Source organism: Typha latifolia, chromosome 13, assembly GCF_019914945.1.
Source record: "Typha latifolia isolate L0001 chromosome 13, TyphaL0001v2, whole genome shotgun sequence".
Lineage (NCBI taxonomy): Eukaryota > Viridiplantae > Streptophyta > Magnoliopsida > Poales > Typhaceae > Typha > Typha latifolia.
In genome coordinates, this window is record NC_133098.1 from 3,310,922 (window position 1) to 3,329,975 (window position 19,054).

At 35.4% G+C, this 19,054-nt stretch overlaps 2 protein-coding genes across 2 annotated transcripts; one reads left to right on the top strand and one right to left on the bottom strand.

The window, feature by feature from the left end:
- Window positions 1–10: 10 nt before the first annotated feature.
- Window positions 11–9,601, bottom strand: LOC140800249 (uncharacterized). The gene is made up of 8 exons (XM_073154928.1): window positions 9,088–9,601; window positions 2,117–2,264; window positions 1,849–1,999; window positions 1,401–1,526; window positions 1,245–1,325; window positions 953–1,142; window positions 602–869; window positions 11–509 (listed from the first exon to the last, which is right to left on the bottom strand). The coding sequence occupies exons 1-8, from the start codon at window positions 9,307–9,309 to the stop codon at window positions 268–270; spliced, it is 1,428 nt and encodes a 475-aa protein (XP_073011029.1). The 5' UTR covers window positions 9,310–9,601; the 3' UTR covers window positions 11–267.
- Window positions 9,602–13,764: 4,163 nt separating this feature from the next.
- Window positions 13,765–14,550, top strand: LOC140800455 (uncharacterized). The gene has a single exon (XM_073155260.1). It carries the CDS (start codon window positions 13,819–13,821, stop codon window positions 14,398–14,400), a length of 582 nt encoding a protein of 193 aa, XP_073011361.1. The 5' UTR covers window positions 13,765–13,818; the 3' UTR covers window positions 14,401–14,550.
- The last annotated feature ends 4,504 nt before the right edge of the window (window positions 14,551–19,054 follow it).

Genomic DNA, 19,054 nt, shown 5'->3' on the forward strand with positions numbered 1-19,054 from the left:
TTCAATAGTATGCAAGAACAAGAGCATTAATTTATCCTAATAGAAAGTTCCATATAGATAATACTTAAAGTTTAGTTGTCACACACACACACACCAGTTTATAACATTATTAAACAGACAACAACATACTGAGACATGGGCCGGTATATCTCGGAGATAAGACCCATGTTTGTAAACAGAAACTATAGTCTGGAATGGAGATGCAGCAGAAGTCTGGAAATGAAAATGCATATGCAATATAGATAGGTAATAGCTATTAATTAGATACTAATTGCCCCAGACATGAACCAGGCCGTTCTGGTTGCCGGTGTAGATCTCATTCCGATCCTCATCATAGAAGATGGCGGTGATATCCTCCAGAGCTTCCTGAATGGTGCTCCCTACAGTAGAATGGGTCGGGTCGCCTTTCTTGCGAGGAGCGATCTGGAGAGAAGGATCGAAGGGAGAAAGCTTGGTTATTAACTTTCCTGAGAAGATGTCACTTATGTTGATGGATCCAATTGCAGCAGCTGCCAAGTGCAAAATAACGAAAAATATCAGCTATCCTTGTGGCAGCTAGAAAATGGCAATGATTTAGGGATTAACAGGGCAAATCTCATACCTTCTTCTTCAGTAATAGATCCATCTGTTATCCTGCAGTAGGAGATGATCAGATCCTGATTAGTAGTGACATAGATGTTGTTGGTGTTGCATCGGGGGTGCCACAGCTTGTGGTCTTCAAAGGTAGTTACAAGCTTTCCATCGAAATTCCAGACTGTAGCAGTCCTGTCCCGGAATGTTAAGAAGAGGTTGTTCTCATAAAGGAAGATGAATGCAGAAGGGGTCCTGAACTCATTCTTGTCTACGTCAGTCAACTTCATGTTCCTCACCTGTTCCATGTTTTGACGAATATTAAATCACAGACATGAAAGTATATCTATGGAACCGGAAAGAGAAAGGTGTGGTAGCCTACGTCAAGGATCTTTAGATTCGAATCGTCCTGCTTGATTAGAAGCTTCTCATTGAACTGCTCGATGAAATCGAGCCTTCTGTTTTCTATCAGGAGAGAGAAAGATTTCATCTTTTCGCCATCTTCAACAGACATCACTGTCAGTGGAATCTGCCTACCAACCTTCTTGTATATCAGCAGCATGACTCCTGGGCTTTTGTTTGGATGTTCGATATATAAAGATTAGAAACACAGCAAGATTTCGGATTGAAAAGAGATTGAACATAAATGCATGTTCTGGAGTGGGCAACCAAACCTTATTTTTATCTCGACAATATCCTTATCCCTTATAGAGTATAGAAAGTCGTAATTCTTCAGGTCAAACACTTTGTAAGTACTGCAAACAACACATGGGGAAATAAGTTATATTCTAGTTTGTTACCAGGAACATGCCAACAAGGTCACCACTTACCTAGTCTTGGCAGAAAAGGTAAGCACTTTGCCGTTGACATCATCAAATTCAACGAAACCAGGACATCTTAGTGATTCGTTTTCGAAGAGAAGATAACCAGACTCCAAGTGATTCCGTCTAATACATCTGCAGTCGAAAAGATGCCAATCGTGGGGGAAGTAATTAGGAACTAGAAAGAGTTACAAACTAATCTTCCCATGATCAGTTGATCATAATCTATCTCAAGTGAATGGAAGAAAGACCAGTATGAGAAATTTGGTACAGACTACAAGTATAAATAACTGATGACTAAAGAAGCATCAACACAATTCTAAGAGTAATTTTGTACTATCAAGAAGAGGAAGAGGCTATATTTACATAGGAAGAAGCTTGAGAAAGGATAATTTATGGATAAAACTAATTTCTGAAAAAAAAAACTGCAATTGCATGTAAAACCGAAGTATCTTACTCAATTGGTGTTGTCCTGCATCTCAATTTACTGTTGTTCTCCAGAGTATAGGACGACACTGTGATAAGTGAGTCATTGATCTTATTATAATATATGCTCCTAACCAGTTCATCTGGCCTTACGTTCATAAGACATATACGTTTATTTGTGGCTGTCAACAGAATAAGATGACGATGATGATCAGGATAAATAGAAATACAAATGGAGAACTACAAAAGCATCAGCCTTCTTTTCTTTTCTACGAGAGAAGCTTCAAGACAAAACTTACTCCGGCTAAAAGCAACACAGAGACCAGACAGTGTAAGAGCAAATATAACATCCTTTGCTCCAACAATCTCAATGATTCTGGTTCTCGTCTTCAGAGCTTCTACTTCAAGAAACGGGTCGGCGTCGGGATCATAGGCATCAAATTCCTCCTGCATTATCCAAAACATAAAGAGATCATTTGACAGCATTTTGTGTAACAATTATCAAGTTCATATAGTATTCTTTCTTTTGACATACTAGTTTCTTGTTTTTTTTTTTTTTTTTTTTTTTTTTTGAATACCAAGTAGTGGATTCACATATATATCATCAAACAAGACAAAGTGACCTCTAATGAAACTACTGTAGATTATGCATAAAAAGAGTCTTCCAATCTTAGGCATTCAAAATTCACTTGACAAGCACAAACACGGAAAGAAAAGGGCACACCAAATAAAGTCTGAAAAGTTTCAAACAGTTACCACTGGCTATTTGAGAACGGCAAAGTAGAATGTAAAATAATCATTTAAGGAGATGAAAAAATAATAGAATTCATCTGTTCATACTTTTAAGCTCTAATATGGATCTAAATAGAAATTTTCCCTAAATAAATGTTGTTTTCCTTTTGGGAAATCAAGTAAAGGCTTAATTTGAAGTCGGCGAGCGTAACCTCAATCATCTAAACTACGAGCATGAGATCACATCTAAAAGGATGGGGAATCAGCAGTCTTAATTGTTCTAACCTACTATATAAGCTTGTAGCATTAAATCAACCGAGTCTGGAGATGATAGTATCCTAGAAGGTTCAAGAGATGATCAGTGACAAAAAAAAAATAGAAACTTGGAATAGGCTCTTCCAAGAGCCCCAGAAGACAACTTTGACATGAAAAATGTCAAAGTGGTTGTTACAAGGTCTCTTCAGAGATAATTTTACAGCTACAAAAGGTTATTAGTTGAAACTGCTTAGAACAACAAAAATATCTGATCTTCACATTTAATTGTTCAAGATTTATCAAGTATGTGCCTTTATGCTGATCACGTAAAATTCCAATGATGGTAAGGCATAATAACACGAGCAATTTCAAATTCATTATAAATTAAACAAACATTCTAATTTGCAACTAGCCGTTGCCAATCTTCTGTGCAGAAGTAAATTTCAACTATAATGAATGAGCATAGAAGATACAAGACAGATAAAAGAAAGAAAAAGAGCAAAAGGCAAGATTTGGACTTTAATCCACCAGTCTAACTAGTACAACATGAATATAATGATGGAAAACATAAAACTTTTTAACCAACAATTATAAATGAATCTTGAATAAAGGATGGAAAAATGGCACGAAAGTCATACCAGGAGCAAGAAGAAGACTGAGGTGCTAGCAAGAAAACATAGAAATCCGCAAGTAGTTTGGCATAAAGAAACATTCTCTGTTGCCTCAGAAAGGCAGATGGGAGCTCCACCACATATGGATGTTTGTATAACAAATGAGCTTATAAACTTATAGTTAGCTGGGAAGGACACATATGCTATATAGTCACATATTGGTATCCAGAGGTCAGTTTACAGAGGGGATCTCTGAGGTATGAAAAGACATACCATAAGAGTTTATCCTGGAATGAGCTGATCAATGAATGAGCTAAATCGTGTGTTGCGTCATATTGCTTGAAATAGCTCATAGTGTTCCAGTCTAATAAGCTACTGGAGTAGGAAACATGAAACATATGCCCACATCAGCTAGTGCCACTGCATTCTTCCCATAGAATTCCGTCCAAGGAAGCTACCAGATTTGGTAATGCATAAAACATGCATATCTGGTCCTTACACATCTAGTACTTACAAAATACACATTACACAAGGGGTGTATACAAGCTAATCCTTGTTTCAAATGACCAAATATTGGAGTAAAACAAGAATAGAAAATGGAATTGTATAGGATAATTTATGTACTTTAGGGCGACATACGATACTTTTAAGTTTTAACTAGCTTAAACTTTCTTAAAATATGCAACTATTATGGATCATGATAACAAATCATTTCCGTAGTATAGCTATCACTGTTTTGCATCGTTTTCTTTCTTTTCATTTCCTTCCTAGGAGAGGGCAGTCCACCGACAAGGATTTCGTTTTCGTTGTCAGTGTAGACATTAGAAGTTTGTTATCGTGCAGTGTTAGTTTAAAGTTTGTAGGAGCATTATTCCTCCAGGAAAAGGTCATGACGGTCGTTGTGGAGGTTTTAAACCATATCCATTATTCTATTATTTTGGCAGCTATGAATAATGTCTAAGCTGACGGGTCATGAAGAGTGCCATCCTCAACCAAAATTTACTATTAGTCTTGCCCTTTAGATTATGGCAGGTTAGTACTATATACTATCACTAGTGGGTTGATCGCGTTCTTTATGAGTTGATTTTGCTCCTCTATGTTCTTAATATAATTTTTTGTATAGGATTTTCTTTCTTAAACTACTAGAATCTTTTCTTACGATATTCTCTATTCATCAAATCATTCACAAAATATGATGCCCGATGACAAAATGTTTATAGATTTTAAGAACCCGCTTTAGGCTCAAGGCGTGTGCTATGTTACCTACCATCCGCTTAGCGCCACAGGCCCTACTAACCCACATGTGTTAGCCAAACGCTTTCTAAGACATTGGCAAACACTAGCGGGCGAACCACAATTAATGTATTGTCATGATGCCTTGGATTTAGTGTTATTAATAATTCTTGAAATGCATAATGATTGATGGATCCCTTTTAAAATCCAACATCAATTTAAGTATCAGATAGCACGATCCAACACAAATACAGAGAAACCAACACAGCTTGGATTGTGCATCATATATCACACTAGCAGGGTGTCAGAACCCAGAGTGTTACAATGCTAAATATATATTTATATCGGTTAGTTTTGTTGTATCCTCAATCTACCTTATTTTCTCATGGTTATTACATGAATACATTTATATATTATGTCATATCCATATTTGTTCTCCGTTTCCATGGCTCATATTTCGGATACTATTACAGACCGGATATATGCACAAATTCATATGTTCTCATTCCTCTCTTTCAACTCAATTACATAGATGTTTATATATCAATACGAGGGACTTAGTTCAACGATGAGATTTATTTAGTGCTAGTGCTAATGTTTCATATAAGTCCTGAATTTAAATTATAGGCATATCTGCCATTTAAAATATAAAGCCTCCACTTATTTAATTTAAATTCACTTTTGGAGCCTATTAAAAATTTTCAAGCCCAAAATTCAGGTGGGGGTTAAGATTATGAAAGAACATTTCATTGACCTTTAATAACTTAATTTTTATAGTATTTGGTGATTTAGCATTGTACATTATTTGGCGACATAAAGCAGGATGTTCTTGTTATGACATTATGTATTTCCTTATCATTTACATTTTCTATAAAGGAAATACAACAATACAACTCTCAATCAATGCTCGAATTAAATGGATGGAGCCAAATATATACTTACTCCTCTATTTGCATCTACCATATTGAAGCTTTTTGATAGCTCATCACCTTGTGGATAGGACCCTTCAATACCTATCTACAACCCTACCCGATATTGCTTGTGCAGTCAATAAATTGGCTTGGTTTACTCATCAATTAGGTATCATTCATCGGTCAGCCACCAAACGACTACTTTGTTACCTAAAAAAGGCTGTTTATCATGGTGTCTTTTTCTATCGTGCCGCTAAACTAGTGCTCCAGGCCTTTAGTGATGCAAACTATGCCAACAATGTAGGTGATCACACTTTAACTTCGTCCTATGTAATTTTTCTTGGTTCTGAACCTATCTCCCGGAACACGTGTATCCTCTACAAAAGAAAAATATTGGATACTCGCAACTGCTACATCTAAACTTGTGTGGCTCAAGTCTTTATTCATTAAACTTGTTATCACTTTCTCTGCGCCTCCAAGACTCCACTGTGACAACATAGGAGCAACTTAAGTCATAATCTATTTCAACACTCAAGAATGAAGCACACAGTTATTGGCCTCACTTTGTGCATGATTTTGTAAAAATTGTACATAAGTGTTGATATTTAATAACTTAATCTTTCAGAGTAGTCGGTGAGTTAACATTGTGCATTACTTGGCTACATAAAGCAGGATGTTCTTGTCATGAAATTATGTATTTCCTTATCTTTTATATTTTCTATAAAAGAAATACAACAAGACAACTCTCAATCAATGTTCATATTAAATGGAAGAAGCCAAATATATGCTTACTCCTCTATTTGCGTCCACCATATTGGAGCTTTTTGATGGCTCATCACCTTGTGGATACCACCCTTTAGTACCTATCTACGACTTAACCCGGTATTGCTTTTGCAGTCAACAAATTGACTTAGTTTATGCATCGATCAAATACCGTTCATCAATCGACCACCAAACAACTGCTTTGTTACATAAAAAAATACCATCTATCTTGGTATCCTTTTCCATTGCGCCGCTAAACCAGTGCCCCGTGCCTTTAATGATGCTGACAATATAGAGGATCACACTTTGATTTCGTCTTATATAACTTTCCTTGGCTCTACTCTTATCCCCTGGAGCACCTGTAAGTAGAGAGATATAAATGATTCTCTACAAAAGCAAAAAATTGCTCACTCGCAACTGCTACATCTAAACTTGTGTAGCTCAAGTCTTTATTCGCTGAACTTGGTCCATCTCTGCACCTCCAAGGCTCCACTGTGAGTTTGCGACAACATAGGGGCAACTCAAGTGTCAATCTAATTCAACACCCAAGAATGATGCACACAGTTATTGATCTCACTTTGTACGTGATCTTGTGAACATTGTGGATAATCATTGACCTTTAATAGCTTAATTTTTAGAGTAATTGGTGAGTTAATATTGTGCATTATTTAGCAACATAAAGCAGGACGTTCTTGTCATGACATTATGTATTTCCTTATCTTTTAAATTTTATATAAATGAAGAACTACAAGACAACTCTCAAAAAATGCTTGTATTAAATAGACAGAGCCAAATATATACTTACAAACTCTATTTGCAACCACCATATTGAAGCTTTTTGATTGCTCATCAGCTTGCGGATAGCACCCTTCAGTACCCATCTATGACGAGACCCAATATTGCTTTTGCAATCAATAAATTGACTTAGTTTATGCACTGATCAAGTACCATTCATCGGTAAGCCACCGAATGACTACTTTATTACCTGAAAAATACCATCTATCATCGTGTCCTTTTCCATTGTGCCGCTAGAGCAGTGCTCCGTGCCTTCAATGATGCAGATTGGGCCGACAATATAGATTATCACATTTTAACTTTGTCTTATGTAATTTTATTTGGCTCTAATCCTATCTCCCGAAGCAGCCATAAGCAAAGAGATATAACACGATCCTCTACAAAAGTAGAATATTGAAACTTGCAACTGATGCATTTGAACTTGTGTGGCTCAAGTCTTTATTTGTTGAACTTGGTATCACCTTTTTTGTGCCTCCAAGGCTCCTCTGTGGCAACATAGGGGCAACTCAAGTCTCAATCTAGTTAAACACTCAAGAATGAAGCACATAGTTATTGGCCTCCCTTTGTGCGTGATCTATCTCTAGGTTGCCATGTCACACCCACGATCAGCTTGTTGACTTGCTTACCAAATCACTTGCTCATCAGTGCTTTTACTTGCTTTGATCCAAGATTGGAGTTGCCAATGGCAGCTCTATCTGTGGGGGCATACAGCCTACCAGTGTGATTTTAGCACTACAATTATGTCTTTCTTTGTACATGCGACTTTTCCTTTTACACTTTGTACAGAATGCTCTGTATAAGTGCAATGAAACAATAGGCAATGTGTGCGAGGCTTCCCAAAAAAACAATTGAGCACTTAGAACTCTGTTTCAATTTATGTGTAAATTTGAAAACTACTCTTACTTCACATAAGCAGTCTGAATCATTACTTGAACATCTCAAAATATTATGAACCTTGTTATAGTTCTTACAATGTTCCATACTGTTATTATTCTTTAAAAAATTTTAAACCAAAAAAGCTGAAGCTAGAATCTAATTATCACAACAGCCTAAACTGGTAATCAAAACCAAAACCAATTATCTGAACCATGATATATGTACTTATTTTATTTTTGCGTTTTCAGACCATTTTCTGTGCTATTCTGATGGTCCATAACAGCTGCACTTAATAAAATGACCTATATAAAATAGCAATTTAAATTAATAACAACATGCAGCATCATTCTAGACGTTCTCTTTCAACCTACAAGAGAAAGCTTGTCTTAGCTGTTGGATTCTGAAAAACAGCTCAGGGCATTTACTGCTGCAATTTTAATGCAGTTTGAAGTATAAAAAAAATTGATGAAACTAACCATGATTTATATTGGCAGGAATTAACACAACTCCATTTTAAAAGGGATTTCAATTGATATGGAAAAAGCATAATGAAATTGACTGGCGAAGCACGCAATTCTTCGTCCTTCTACTTCATTTAATAATATCTCATATGAATAGAAATTGCGAAGCATCAGACAATTGGCATCTGACAAAAACCACAATCTAATAAGAAAATAAAGTAAATGTTTCAGAAAAAAGATGACAGAGAGAACAAACCGTGCCGAAAAAAAATCTGAGCATCAACAGCTTCAGGTTTCACACACATGCAAGAAACAAATCATCTACATTACATGTGAATGCAAAATAAGTCCTATTCTCACCATGGATCAATCAAAATAAGCTCGATTCACACCCAAGATGCCACCTTTAATCACAATTCCTAGCATAGATATCAGTATCATCACACAGATACTATCACATCCCACAAATCAGTAACTCTGTAATCTAACTTCCTACTTACCAAAAGCAGAGCACTAATCACGATCACCGTAACAGGGCACAACAAGAAGGAAAACCATTTCGAACATGCATCGAAAACAGTTTAAATATCACAATAAAACCCAGGGAAAACTCGTAAGAAGACGATCCACGGACCTGTAACTGGAGATGGAGAAACCTCTCGTTGGCGTCGGAGGTGGCCGATCGGGGGAGTCGAGGGACGCCGCCGATCTCACGGCGAGCAAGCCTACTCACCGAACTGCCGAGAGTCTTGTCCGGGCGCCTCTGGCTTTTAAACTCTCCAAAGAACCACCTCCTCGACGAATTCTTCATGCTAATCCTAACGCGGAGAAAATGGTTCCTGCTCTCGTTCTCCATCTCTTACTCTACAAAAAACGCTTAAGAAACGACAGCGGGAAGCAACAGGAAGAGCTCGATCGATCAATGGCTTGCTAGGGTTAGGGTTCTCACGACCTGCATTGGAGATGGCGAGGGGGTTCGGCTTTTAACCTTCTCCGCTCACGCTTCTCTCGTTCTCGCTCCTCTGTCGTCTTCCTCCTCCTACGTTTCGAGTTCGAAAAAGGAGAGTGAGCTGGGGGGGGTGTTTGAAGTAGGAGTTTGTCGCAACGGGAGTTATTGTACTTATTTATACTAACCCCTGGTGACAGCCAAATGTTGCTCGAAATTTTTCTTTTTCTTTCATTTCACACCCTACTATACGTGTTCATTGCCGTTACATCTATCTTTTCGCCGTTTTCAATTAGACCCTTGAAATTTCAATAAATTTCAAAATCCCTCCGAGTCGAATTAAAATCAGTGCAAAGTAAAATATACAGAAAAGGTAGGGTGTGAAGTGAAAAATTCCGATTCCTCATTTGGGACGCTGTATATCTAGGCAAGTAATTTATTCCACAGATGTTGACGAGGAATATGGATACAAATGCATGCACCTAAATAATTCAGTGCATAACTTGCTATTTTTTTTCCTTATCTAAGTTTTATTACTATATATTTTGAGGATACGCTGACCATATCTTAATAGATATGCAGCTGTTTTTTAATTAAGTTTGAATTGAAATAATTTTATTTTGAACTAATTTTGAGCCAATTTTGAGTAGTAGACTCGAGTTTAAACGAGCCGATTGATAAGTAATTTTAAATATAAATTAATTCAAACCTAATTAAAAGCAAAGAAAACTTAAATAAGATTTAACAGTAAAAGATATACTACAAGAGAGTGAGAGTGATAGCTATAGAATTTTTTTTATTTGTTTATTTGATTTTTTGATTGATTCTCTTAACATAGAAATTCTTTGTAAGTCTTAAATCAAACAAGGAGGGGAGGTAGAGGGGAGGCTTTACAAGGCTACTAAAGTCATGAAATCAAATCATCAAAGGAAATTACTGAGTATGAGAGGAGATATAGGAGATCCTCCATTGTCTGAAGAACCCAACCCTTATTTGAAAGACTCTATGGCTCCTTTCTATTGGCAAAACCATTAGAAAAATACTTAGAAGTTTGCCAGCGGTTGGTCATAGATGGGACTGAATGGAGCCATGGCTTCACTACGGGGCCAACAAGAAAGAATAGATGATGACTGAGAAGATAAACCCATGGCTGGAAGAAAGAAAGAAACCCCAAAAGGGCTCGAGGAAGTAGAAGAGAAGCAGGTTCTAGTTGAGAGTTTTCTCAAATTCTCCATAGAAGAGGTAGAGGAAGAGGGTAGAGAATAATGCATAAAAGCTTTTAATTTAACTAAACTATGGTTTGAAATTTATGTGTAGTTTAAATTTTAATTTAACTAAATTAAATAGTTGCTCATCTGGAACAAAATTCCAGAGGGTGACACAAACATACACACATATAAATATTTTTTAGGAATTGCTCATATATTGATATCTCATTAAGATCTAAATATTAAATACTTAATTCATAAAAACTTAGAAATGACAATAAAATTTAGACTGTTCTTATATATACCCTATAAAAAAGAGGGTTAAAGGATGGATGATTTCCCCTTGCACATATTATATGTACCTCTTGTTATGTTTGAATCCATAGATGTAAGCTTTTCTCCTGTCTTAATAAAGGTCTTAATATAGTCTTTTATTATCTTTAATAGAGTTATTATTATTTTTAATTTAACATAGTTGATTTTAGCACGGGATGGTATCACACCAAATTGTAATATGATAGTAATCATCTATAAAAGCTGTGAGTTGATTTAAAATTTTTTAAAATATATTATCCCTATGCCTATGTATCACTTTAAGTATATATCATATTAAACCACTAAATAAAAACAATTAAATATGCATCAGACTTGTGAATAAATTAATCAAATTTATGTCAATAATAAAACTTATACCAATTCCAAATAGAACTAAAGCTAATTTGAGCTTTCTATTCTTTTGGGGTTGTAGGATAAAGAATAAGTGGGAAAAGGACAAATTAAGGATTTATTCTGAGATAGAGATAAAGGAAGTTGATATATATATATATATATATATTTCCTTTTGTATTTGGATGGAAAAAGATGAATAAACATAATGATGTATTGGATAAAAATAACAAATAAATATAATATTTGATTGTTATAACTAGAATAAAAGATTAAAAAAATAAAATTGACCTTATTGTTCTTTTCTTAGATCAATGTGAGTGGACACTTATAATTTTATTTAATTTACAACTAATATCGTGGCTGTCCAAAGTTAAAACCATCACAAATAACGATATTAATTTACAACTAATATCGTGTTTGGCACCCTATTTTAAGGGTAAATAAAGAGGACTTATTTCGGATTTAAAAAAAGAAAACCTCTTAATCCCACTTTGTCAATTGTGCCTGCTGTTAGGATAAACAAGAAGTAAAATTCTCCAAAGACTATTTGTCTATTTGGATTAACCTGAACTTTTATCCAAACTAGTAGTGCTCCAAATTTAATTTTTTTTTACGGGACTACTTGCTCAAACTTATTATCAAATAGGGTATAATTCATTGTAGCTCTACTAAACACGTTGAACTGATTAGCAAAAATACTAACCAGTTCAGTATTTTTGTCTAGTCCTAAAACGTTGAACTGTTCAACGTTTTATGTGTATAAATCTCTTTAACTTAATCTTTTAACTGTTAAGACAAAAAAAATCTAATGATAAAAATACTGAACTAATCAATATTTTTAATAACGTTAATCAGTTCAATAATTTTATTATAGTTATAATAAATTAGACTCTATTTGATAATAAATTTGAGTAGCTACCTATTTTAATATATATATATATATATATATATATATATATATATATATATATATATATATATATATATATAATGGGTCTATTTTAGTCAAAAAGTCGATTAACTTCTCCACAAGTTCTTAGTAGATAGTGGCCCAGAATTTTAGGACGCATGGTGGTCGTTTGTAGACGCTTTATCTTGAAGTAGGACTATCAGACAGCACATAAAATAAAGGCTAAGCTCCACCACTACATTATATAAGTATATATTTTTCCTCATAGTTGTTGACCGAATATATTTATTTTTTAATTTATTTATTAAAATAGATAACAATCAAACTTTAATATTAAAATTAGCCTATTTTACCTTAGTTTTAAGTAAAATACTCAACTGTTAAGTATTTTACTTAAAATACTGATAAGATTAGTATTTTTTTTAGTGAAATGCTAATTTTATCGACATTTTTATTAAAACGCTTTAGATAATGCATCAAATTCCTTTGCCTCTTAGATCTTTACTTAGAGAAACACTAATAATTTGGCATTTTAGTTACGACTATAATAAAATAGGCCCTTTTGGTATTTAAGTTTAGGTGTTGTCCATTTTAATTAGTAAACTCTAAAATAGAACTAGTTTGGTCAAAACTACTTTTCCTCGATGTGTTTCTTTAAAAATTTATAAGATGTTTTTATTTACCTAATTTACTTTAATAATAAGGTTAATTATAGAATATGTATTTCTCTTTATTATTTTCAAAATAAAATTTTATTTTAGAAATAATATTTTTATATTTACTTATATTTTAGAATAAGGGTGTAATAATTAATACTGATATAATATAAAGTAAAAGAAAAGATGAGAAGATATATTTTATTTTTATAAAATTATCATAAATATCTTTTGATTTAATATAAAATAGGTTGGTAGAATAAATATCAAGTAAAGTAAATTAGTAATTTGGTTAGCGTGTAATATAAGATATAATTTTAATAAATAATATTTATATTTTTAAATGAGATTATTATAATATTTAACTATTATTATAGAATTAAGAGTTATATTATAAAATAAAAAAATGATCTCTAAAATAGACGAGGCTAAGAAAACATCAATCTTCCCATATTTTGAATTATATATATATATATATATATGCACGGTAAAATAAAATATTTTAATTATTATATTACTATTTAATTACTATGTACGCATCAACATTAAAAAAAAATATTTTTATTCTTATGTGATGAAGTAGCACCAGACTACCAGTACAGCATCTTAAATTGTTATAATATGATTAGTATTAATTAGGTAATCCATCAATACTTTACCTCAAATATATTTTGCTGCAAAATAAAATTAGCAGTAGTTGAAGGTAAGCCACTAAAAGGATCAGTGGTGGGGCCACATCAGAATATAAAAAAAAATCATCGGACGTCAGATCACTTATTGCGACCCATCTCCACCGTTGGGTATATTAGCATCAATACTGCGGCATCTTACGCCCTCGATTCCCGGCATCTTTCGATCCGATCCCCTCGGATCTGACGGCTGACATTTTCCCACTTCCGTCGTTAAATATCTCTCAGCTCCTTCGCTACCCAAAGCTATTCCTCCGAAGCCAAGAGAGGTCTGTCCATTTCCCGGAATGGACCTCCTCGAAATGCCCCTGGAGGCCTTCGCCTTCCGCCTCTACTCCCTCCCCGCCGCCGGCGGATCCATCTTGGCCTGGCTCGCCGTCATCGCCGCAGCCGTCAGCCTCTGGCGAATCAGGGCCGTCGGTTCCAGATCCGACGCGTCGCCTCTCTTCCAACCCCCTCCTCAGGCGCGAACCGCAGCGCCTCCGCCGTCGGACCGGGAGCGCGACCAGCCGGAGCCCGAGCAGAAGCCGATTGCGTCGTCCGCGTGCCGCCGCTTGGAGGCGGGCTCCCCCAAGGTCCGCTTCACGGCGTACTACGACGGGCGCTGCCGGGTGGGCGACGGCGGCGACGAGGAGAGGGAGACGGAGGCGGACGATGACGTCGTCAGTGACGGCGTCGAGGTAGGTGACGGTGAGATGACGGCGCCGTTGGGGTGGGAGGGAGTTGCGATTAGGAGGAAAGTAGACTTCGCTTGGTACCGTTACCAGGACATGACGGCGCTTAACGGCAGCATCGTGAGGTTATGGGATGGAAACGGCGAGTTAACGGCGAGCCCACGCAGGAGGGGCAAAATTGGAATATACTATTAGGGAGGAACTCAATAAAATGTGTATATAATAAAATATTAGTCTCCCAATATTAATCAATTTAGCCCTTATTATTGTATCTATCTACCTTTATTTCTGTAAAAAGTTTCTTACCTAACTTTTGTTATCAAATTATCAAACTATTGATGAGGACGTGGCATCTAGTGGAGATGGTATTAAATTAAATCGTATAAATTGTAGACTCTTGACTTAAGTTGGAGAGATTAGTCGAGAGTACAATATTAGTTTAACAATAATTATTGGTTGTACCATTATTTGTTGCACCAACCGACCGAGTACATAAACCAAAACAATTTGCGTGACTTTGATTAATTATGGCATTATTAACTCAAGCTCTTTATATGATAAACTAAAACAATTCGTGGAGAGAATATAATATTTGTTGTTTGTTTTCTTTTTCTTAGAAGTATATAATTTATTTGGGATGTTGTAACTTCTCACACTCTTTATAGAAAGAAGAAACAAAAATATGCTGGGATTAGGGCTGTCAAATTATTAATTTATATTATATAAAAGTTATATAGTTGATCCTAATTTGATGGCTATCATTTCAGTCAGCTTTATTTTAATAGTTTATTCTTATCTATTTTTTTTTCCCTGTGACCTATCGCATCTCTTGTTCCATCTTTCTCGTCTCTTCTTCTTGGACGAGAACGAATACGTCGTGAATGAGATTAATTCTAGAATAATTTTTCACTCTTTTATTCAAAAATAAGGTTAATTCTATAATAAATATTTCTCTTTATTATTTTTAAAATAAAATTTTTATTTCAGGAATAACTATTCTCGTGTTCACTTATATTTTAGTAATAATTATCTTTGATGTGATATAAATTAAAGAAAAAGAGGAAAAAAATATATTTTTTATTTATTATGAAATTACAATGAATACCCTTTGATTTGATATAAAATAAGTTAATAAGATAGATCTCAATGATAAATTAGTAATTATGTCAGTGTGTGACATAAAATGAATAGTATTTGTGTTCTAGAATATGAAATAAATAATTATATTTTAAAATAAGAAAAAGTTTTTCGAAGTTAACGTTGCCTTAATCTATCTCTCTCCAAATGATCGATGTATTTACAAAAAACTGGGGTGAAAAATGTAATTTATAGATTCCTTCCTTATATAGGTTTGTATAGATGTTAATCAAATTTGTGGGCTTAAGCTTCCACACCTCGACTTATTTGCTGGCAATACCCTACTCCAGCTTTTCTTACGCTGGGAATTCCTTAGGCCCCAATAAGCTCGGGGGAGCAGGGTTTATTCTTTGTTCCTCTACGGGCTCATTGACTATAGATGACAGTCAATTTGGCCGGCTCCACTCTACTTTGGCTTTATGCTTTTTTTTTTGTTGAAAGAATGTTCTTAGATTATTGTCATTCACTAAAGAGGATTACAAATAGATTTCAGCTGCTCTCTATTCCAGTGGCCAAAGGACTTGGTGTGGAGAGCGTGTTGCGCTACATTGTGAGCATACTAATTGTTGCACCGCTAGTATACCCTATTTTGATCCATAGATTTTTTGAGAGGAGGAATTTGCAGTTAAGAATAATATGGTGCGCTGTCCAACTCGGGCTAACTTTAGAGGAAATAATCCAGTTGCTGCTTGGCGGTCATTGAATAGCCAAGTTTCATCATTTGGAGGAAGAGTGCTGAGAACACTTAGCCTGATGAGAATGGTCTGCGATTTATCTTCAAAGGGCTCAAGTAGTTGCCAAGGAAAATAGATTTGGCAAAAGGAGGCGAGGTGGCAAGCTTGAGCTAAAGAAAGTTGCCAATCTTGCCAAGTTGTGCATTGCACCACGCCACGTCAACCTAGCTTGCGCAGATCTGATAGGCATTAGGTTCCTTTTGCCTCATTCCTTCATTAGTCAGCTCAATGTAGCTCGAGGTAGAGATGTGGTCGAAAGAGCTCAATCTTCTCGTCAGGTGGACAACTTCTTTAGGGGTGAAAATCTTGTTGTGGAAGATTCTCACATCTTGCTTCTAGAGAACCAAAGCAAATTAAAATAATAGATAACATTATCCATGGACAGCTCTAAGTGAAGGGTTAGAATCCATTTTTTGTTGTGAGGAGTAAGGAGCAGTAGTTTTGATACCCGGCTTGCACGCAAGCCAAGTTGCTCTTGAGAACGAGCAACTAAACAAAATATGGTCTATAGTTTTGCTGGCTGAGGAACACATGGGGCATAAGTTGTCGACCTCCGAGAGGCGTCTGTGCAAGATAGCTCTAATAGGTATTGCATAAACTAGGCATCGCAAAAGAAAAGTTTTAACTCTTGGAAGCAAGATCTTAGAGCGCTAGTTAGGGACCATATCTTCATGGATCTATTTCATGAGGGAGAACTAAACCAGTCCTCATTAGTGAGAGCATTGTAGGCTGTATTGGCAGTGAAGATTTTATCCTTCGCTGAAGACTAGAAGAGCTTGTTTGTCTGAGGGCTAATATAAGTGTTTAAAATACAAGCATCAATTGTGTGACAAAAGATGCTGTAGATAAGAGGGCGGTTCTATGAACCATCAGAGATGAGATCACGGACAAGGTTTATGGAGCTACGGATATGTAGATTCTCCAAAACAGTAGGGAACAAGGATCAGTAAGAATAGATATGGAAGCACCATTCCCTACTATCCAATGAGCATACATAAAGAGAGTATCCTTTACTTTGAAAATAGAAGACCATGTTGCTGAGCATATTTCTTTGAGGATATCTGCCAGAAAGAACTTGAAGGGAAATACTTTGTTTTAAGAAGAGTGGACCAATCTGCTATAGGGTTTACCAAGAGACGCCAAGCTAGTTTTAGTATGAGAGCTATGTTGATCAGACTCACATGTCGAACCCTTAGTCCCCTATTGATAGAGATCTATAGATTAGATCCTATTTTCACAAGAAGAGGTGTTCCCATAATTTTTGACTCCCTACGAAAAACTCCGAATAACATCATTCAACTCTTTTAACAGATATTTAGGAAGATTGACACGAGCTATGAAATAAACAAGAATCGCACTAAGAACTGACTTGATGAGCATTAATCTACTTGCCTGGGAGAGAAGATGGCCCTTCCAAGTTGCCAACCAAGCTTTAACCTTGAAAAAGTAGGCTTGATTCTTCAATGTTGGGAGGAGTAAAGGGTAGCCAAGATAGTTATCTCCTGCTTGTATAAACTTCAACTCAAGTGCATTGAGAATAAGTGCTCTCTTTGCTGGATCAATTTGGTTGCTGAAAAGAATAGAAGATTTATTGTAGTTTAGCTCTTGGCTTGAGATAGAGCAAAATCGGTCGACGATATCAATGATGGTGGAAACTTCCTTTTGTGAAGCTTTTCCAAATATCAATAGGTCATCAAGCAGTATGAGCAATCTTTATGTCTTTGAGGAGACTGTCCCTAGACACGACATTGAAGAAGAATGAGAGTATATTTGTGCCGAGAATAAATAAATAAGGGGAGATTGGGCATCCATGCCTCAGACCCTTTGTAGGCTTGAAAAACTCGCTTATGTTACTATTTACCTCAATAGTCAACATAGCAGAGGATATACATTGATAGATAAGCTTTGTGTACGTCTCAAGGAAACTATAGAGGAGTTAAGGAAGTGAACTATCTCATGAGCAATGACCTAATTAAAGGCCCCTTTGAAAGATCGATTTGAGAAGGAGAAAAACCTTCATGCTCATAGAGGAGTTAAGGAAGTGAACTATCTCATGAGCAATGACCTAATTATCAATGATTTGTTTTTTAGGAACAAATACTTTTTGAGCATCAAGAATGAGATAAGGGAGGGGGAGTTTCATTCTAGCAGCAAACATCTTTGCATTAATTTTGTAAATAGTGTTACATAGTCCAATTGATCTATAATCATTTATTGCCATAGGCAAGTTTTTCTTCTATTCTATTAATGCCTTCATCAAGGATCTCGGTCGTGAAGAAGTTGGTGATTGAACGACAAACCACATGCTTTATGCTCATAAGGAGGCTCTTTTCTTTATCAAACGAAAATGAATCTCACTCCTTTTTGTGGAGAGTGATGTTCGGTTAACGTCTTGAGAGGGATCCACCCCCACCCCTTGGACTGTTCTTCACCTAACTAATGCCTGTATTCCTCTTATAACTATATTAAGTTTAACCATATCTATTAGGAAGCTAACAAGTCTGTGAATTGCTTAGTGAATTTGGGTTGAACTATGAGATATAGATGCACTTGGGAAGGATTTTCCTTGACCAACTGTTTGTGTGTTTTGGCCACATTAGCTTCTTTTGTAATCATGGTAGTTGATTAATACAAATTTTCCCCTTTTGTGCTCCACGTGTCATCGGATCCAAATCAAAATCCATTAGGAATTTGAGTCGGTTAGCGTGTTAGCGACTTATTTATTTCCTTATCTAACTCTTTATAAGATAATTTTCGGATAGACCATCATATCTAGATTGAATTTTAAACAAATTATGATTTTTTTTAACACAACTAACACAAAATACCAAGAGTTAAGAAAATAATTTATATGTCAAATACATATAAATTTTGCAAATCAATCTCTACAAATAATATATAACACATGATTAGTAATAATATTAGTATTCACTATTTAAATAATTAAACTAAAAATTATAAATTATTTAAATATTATA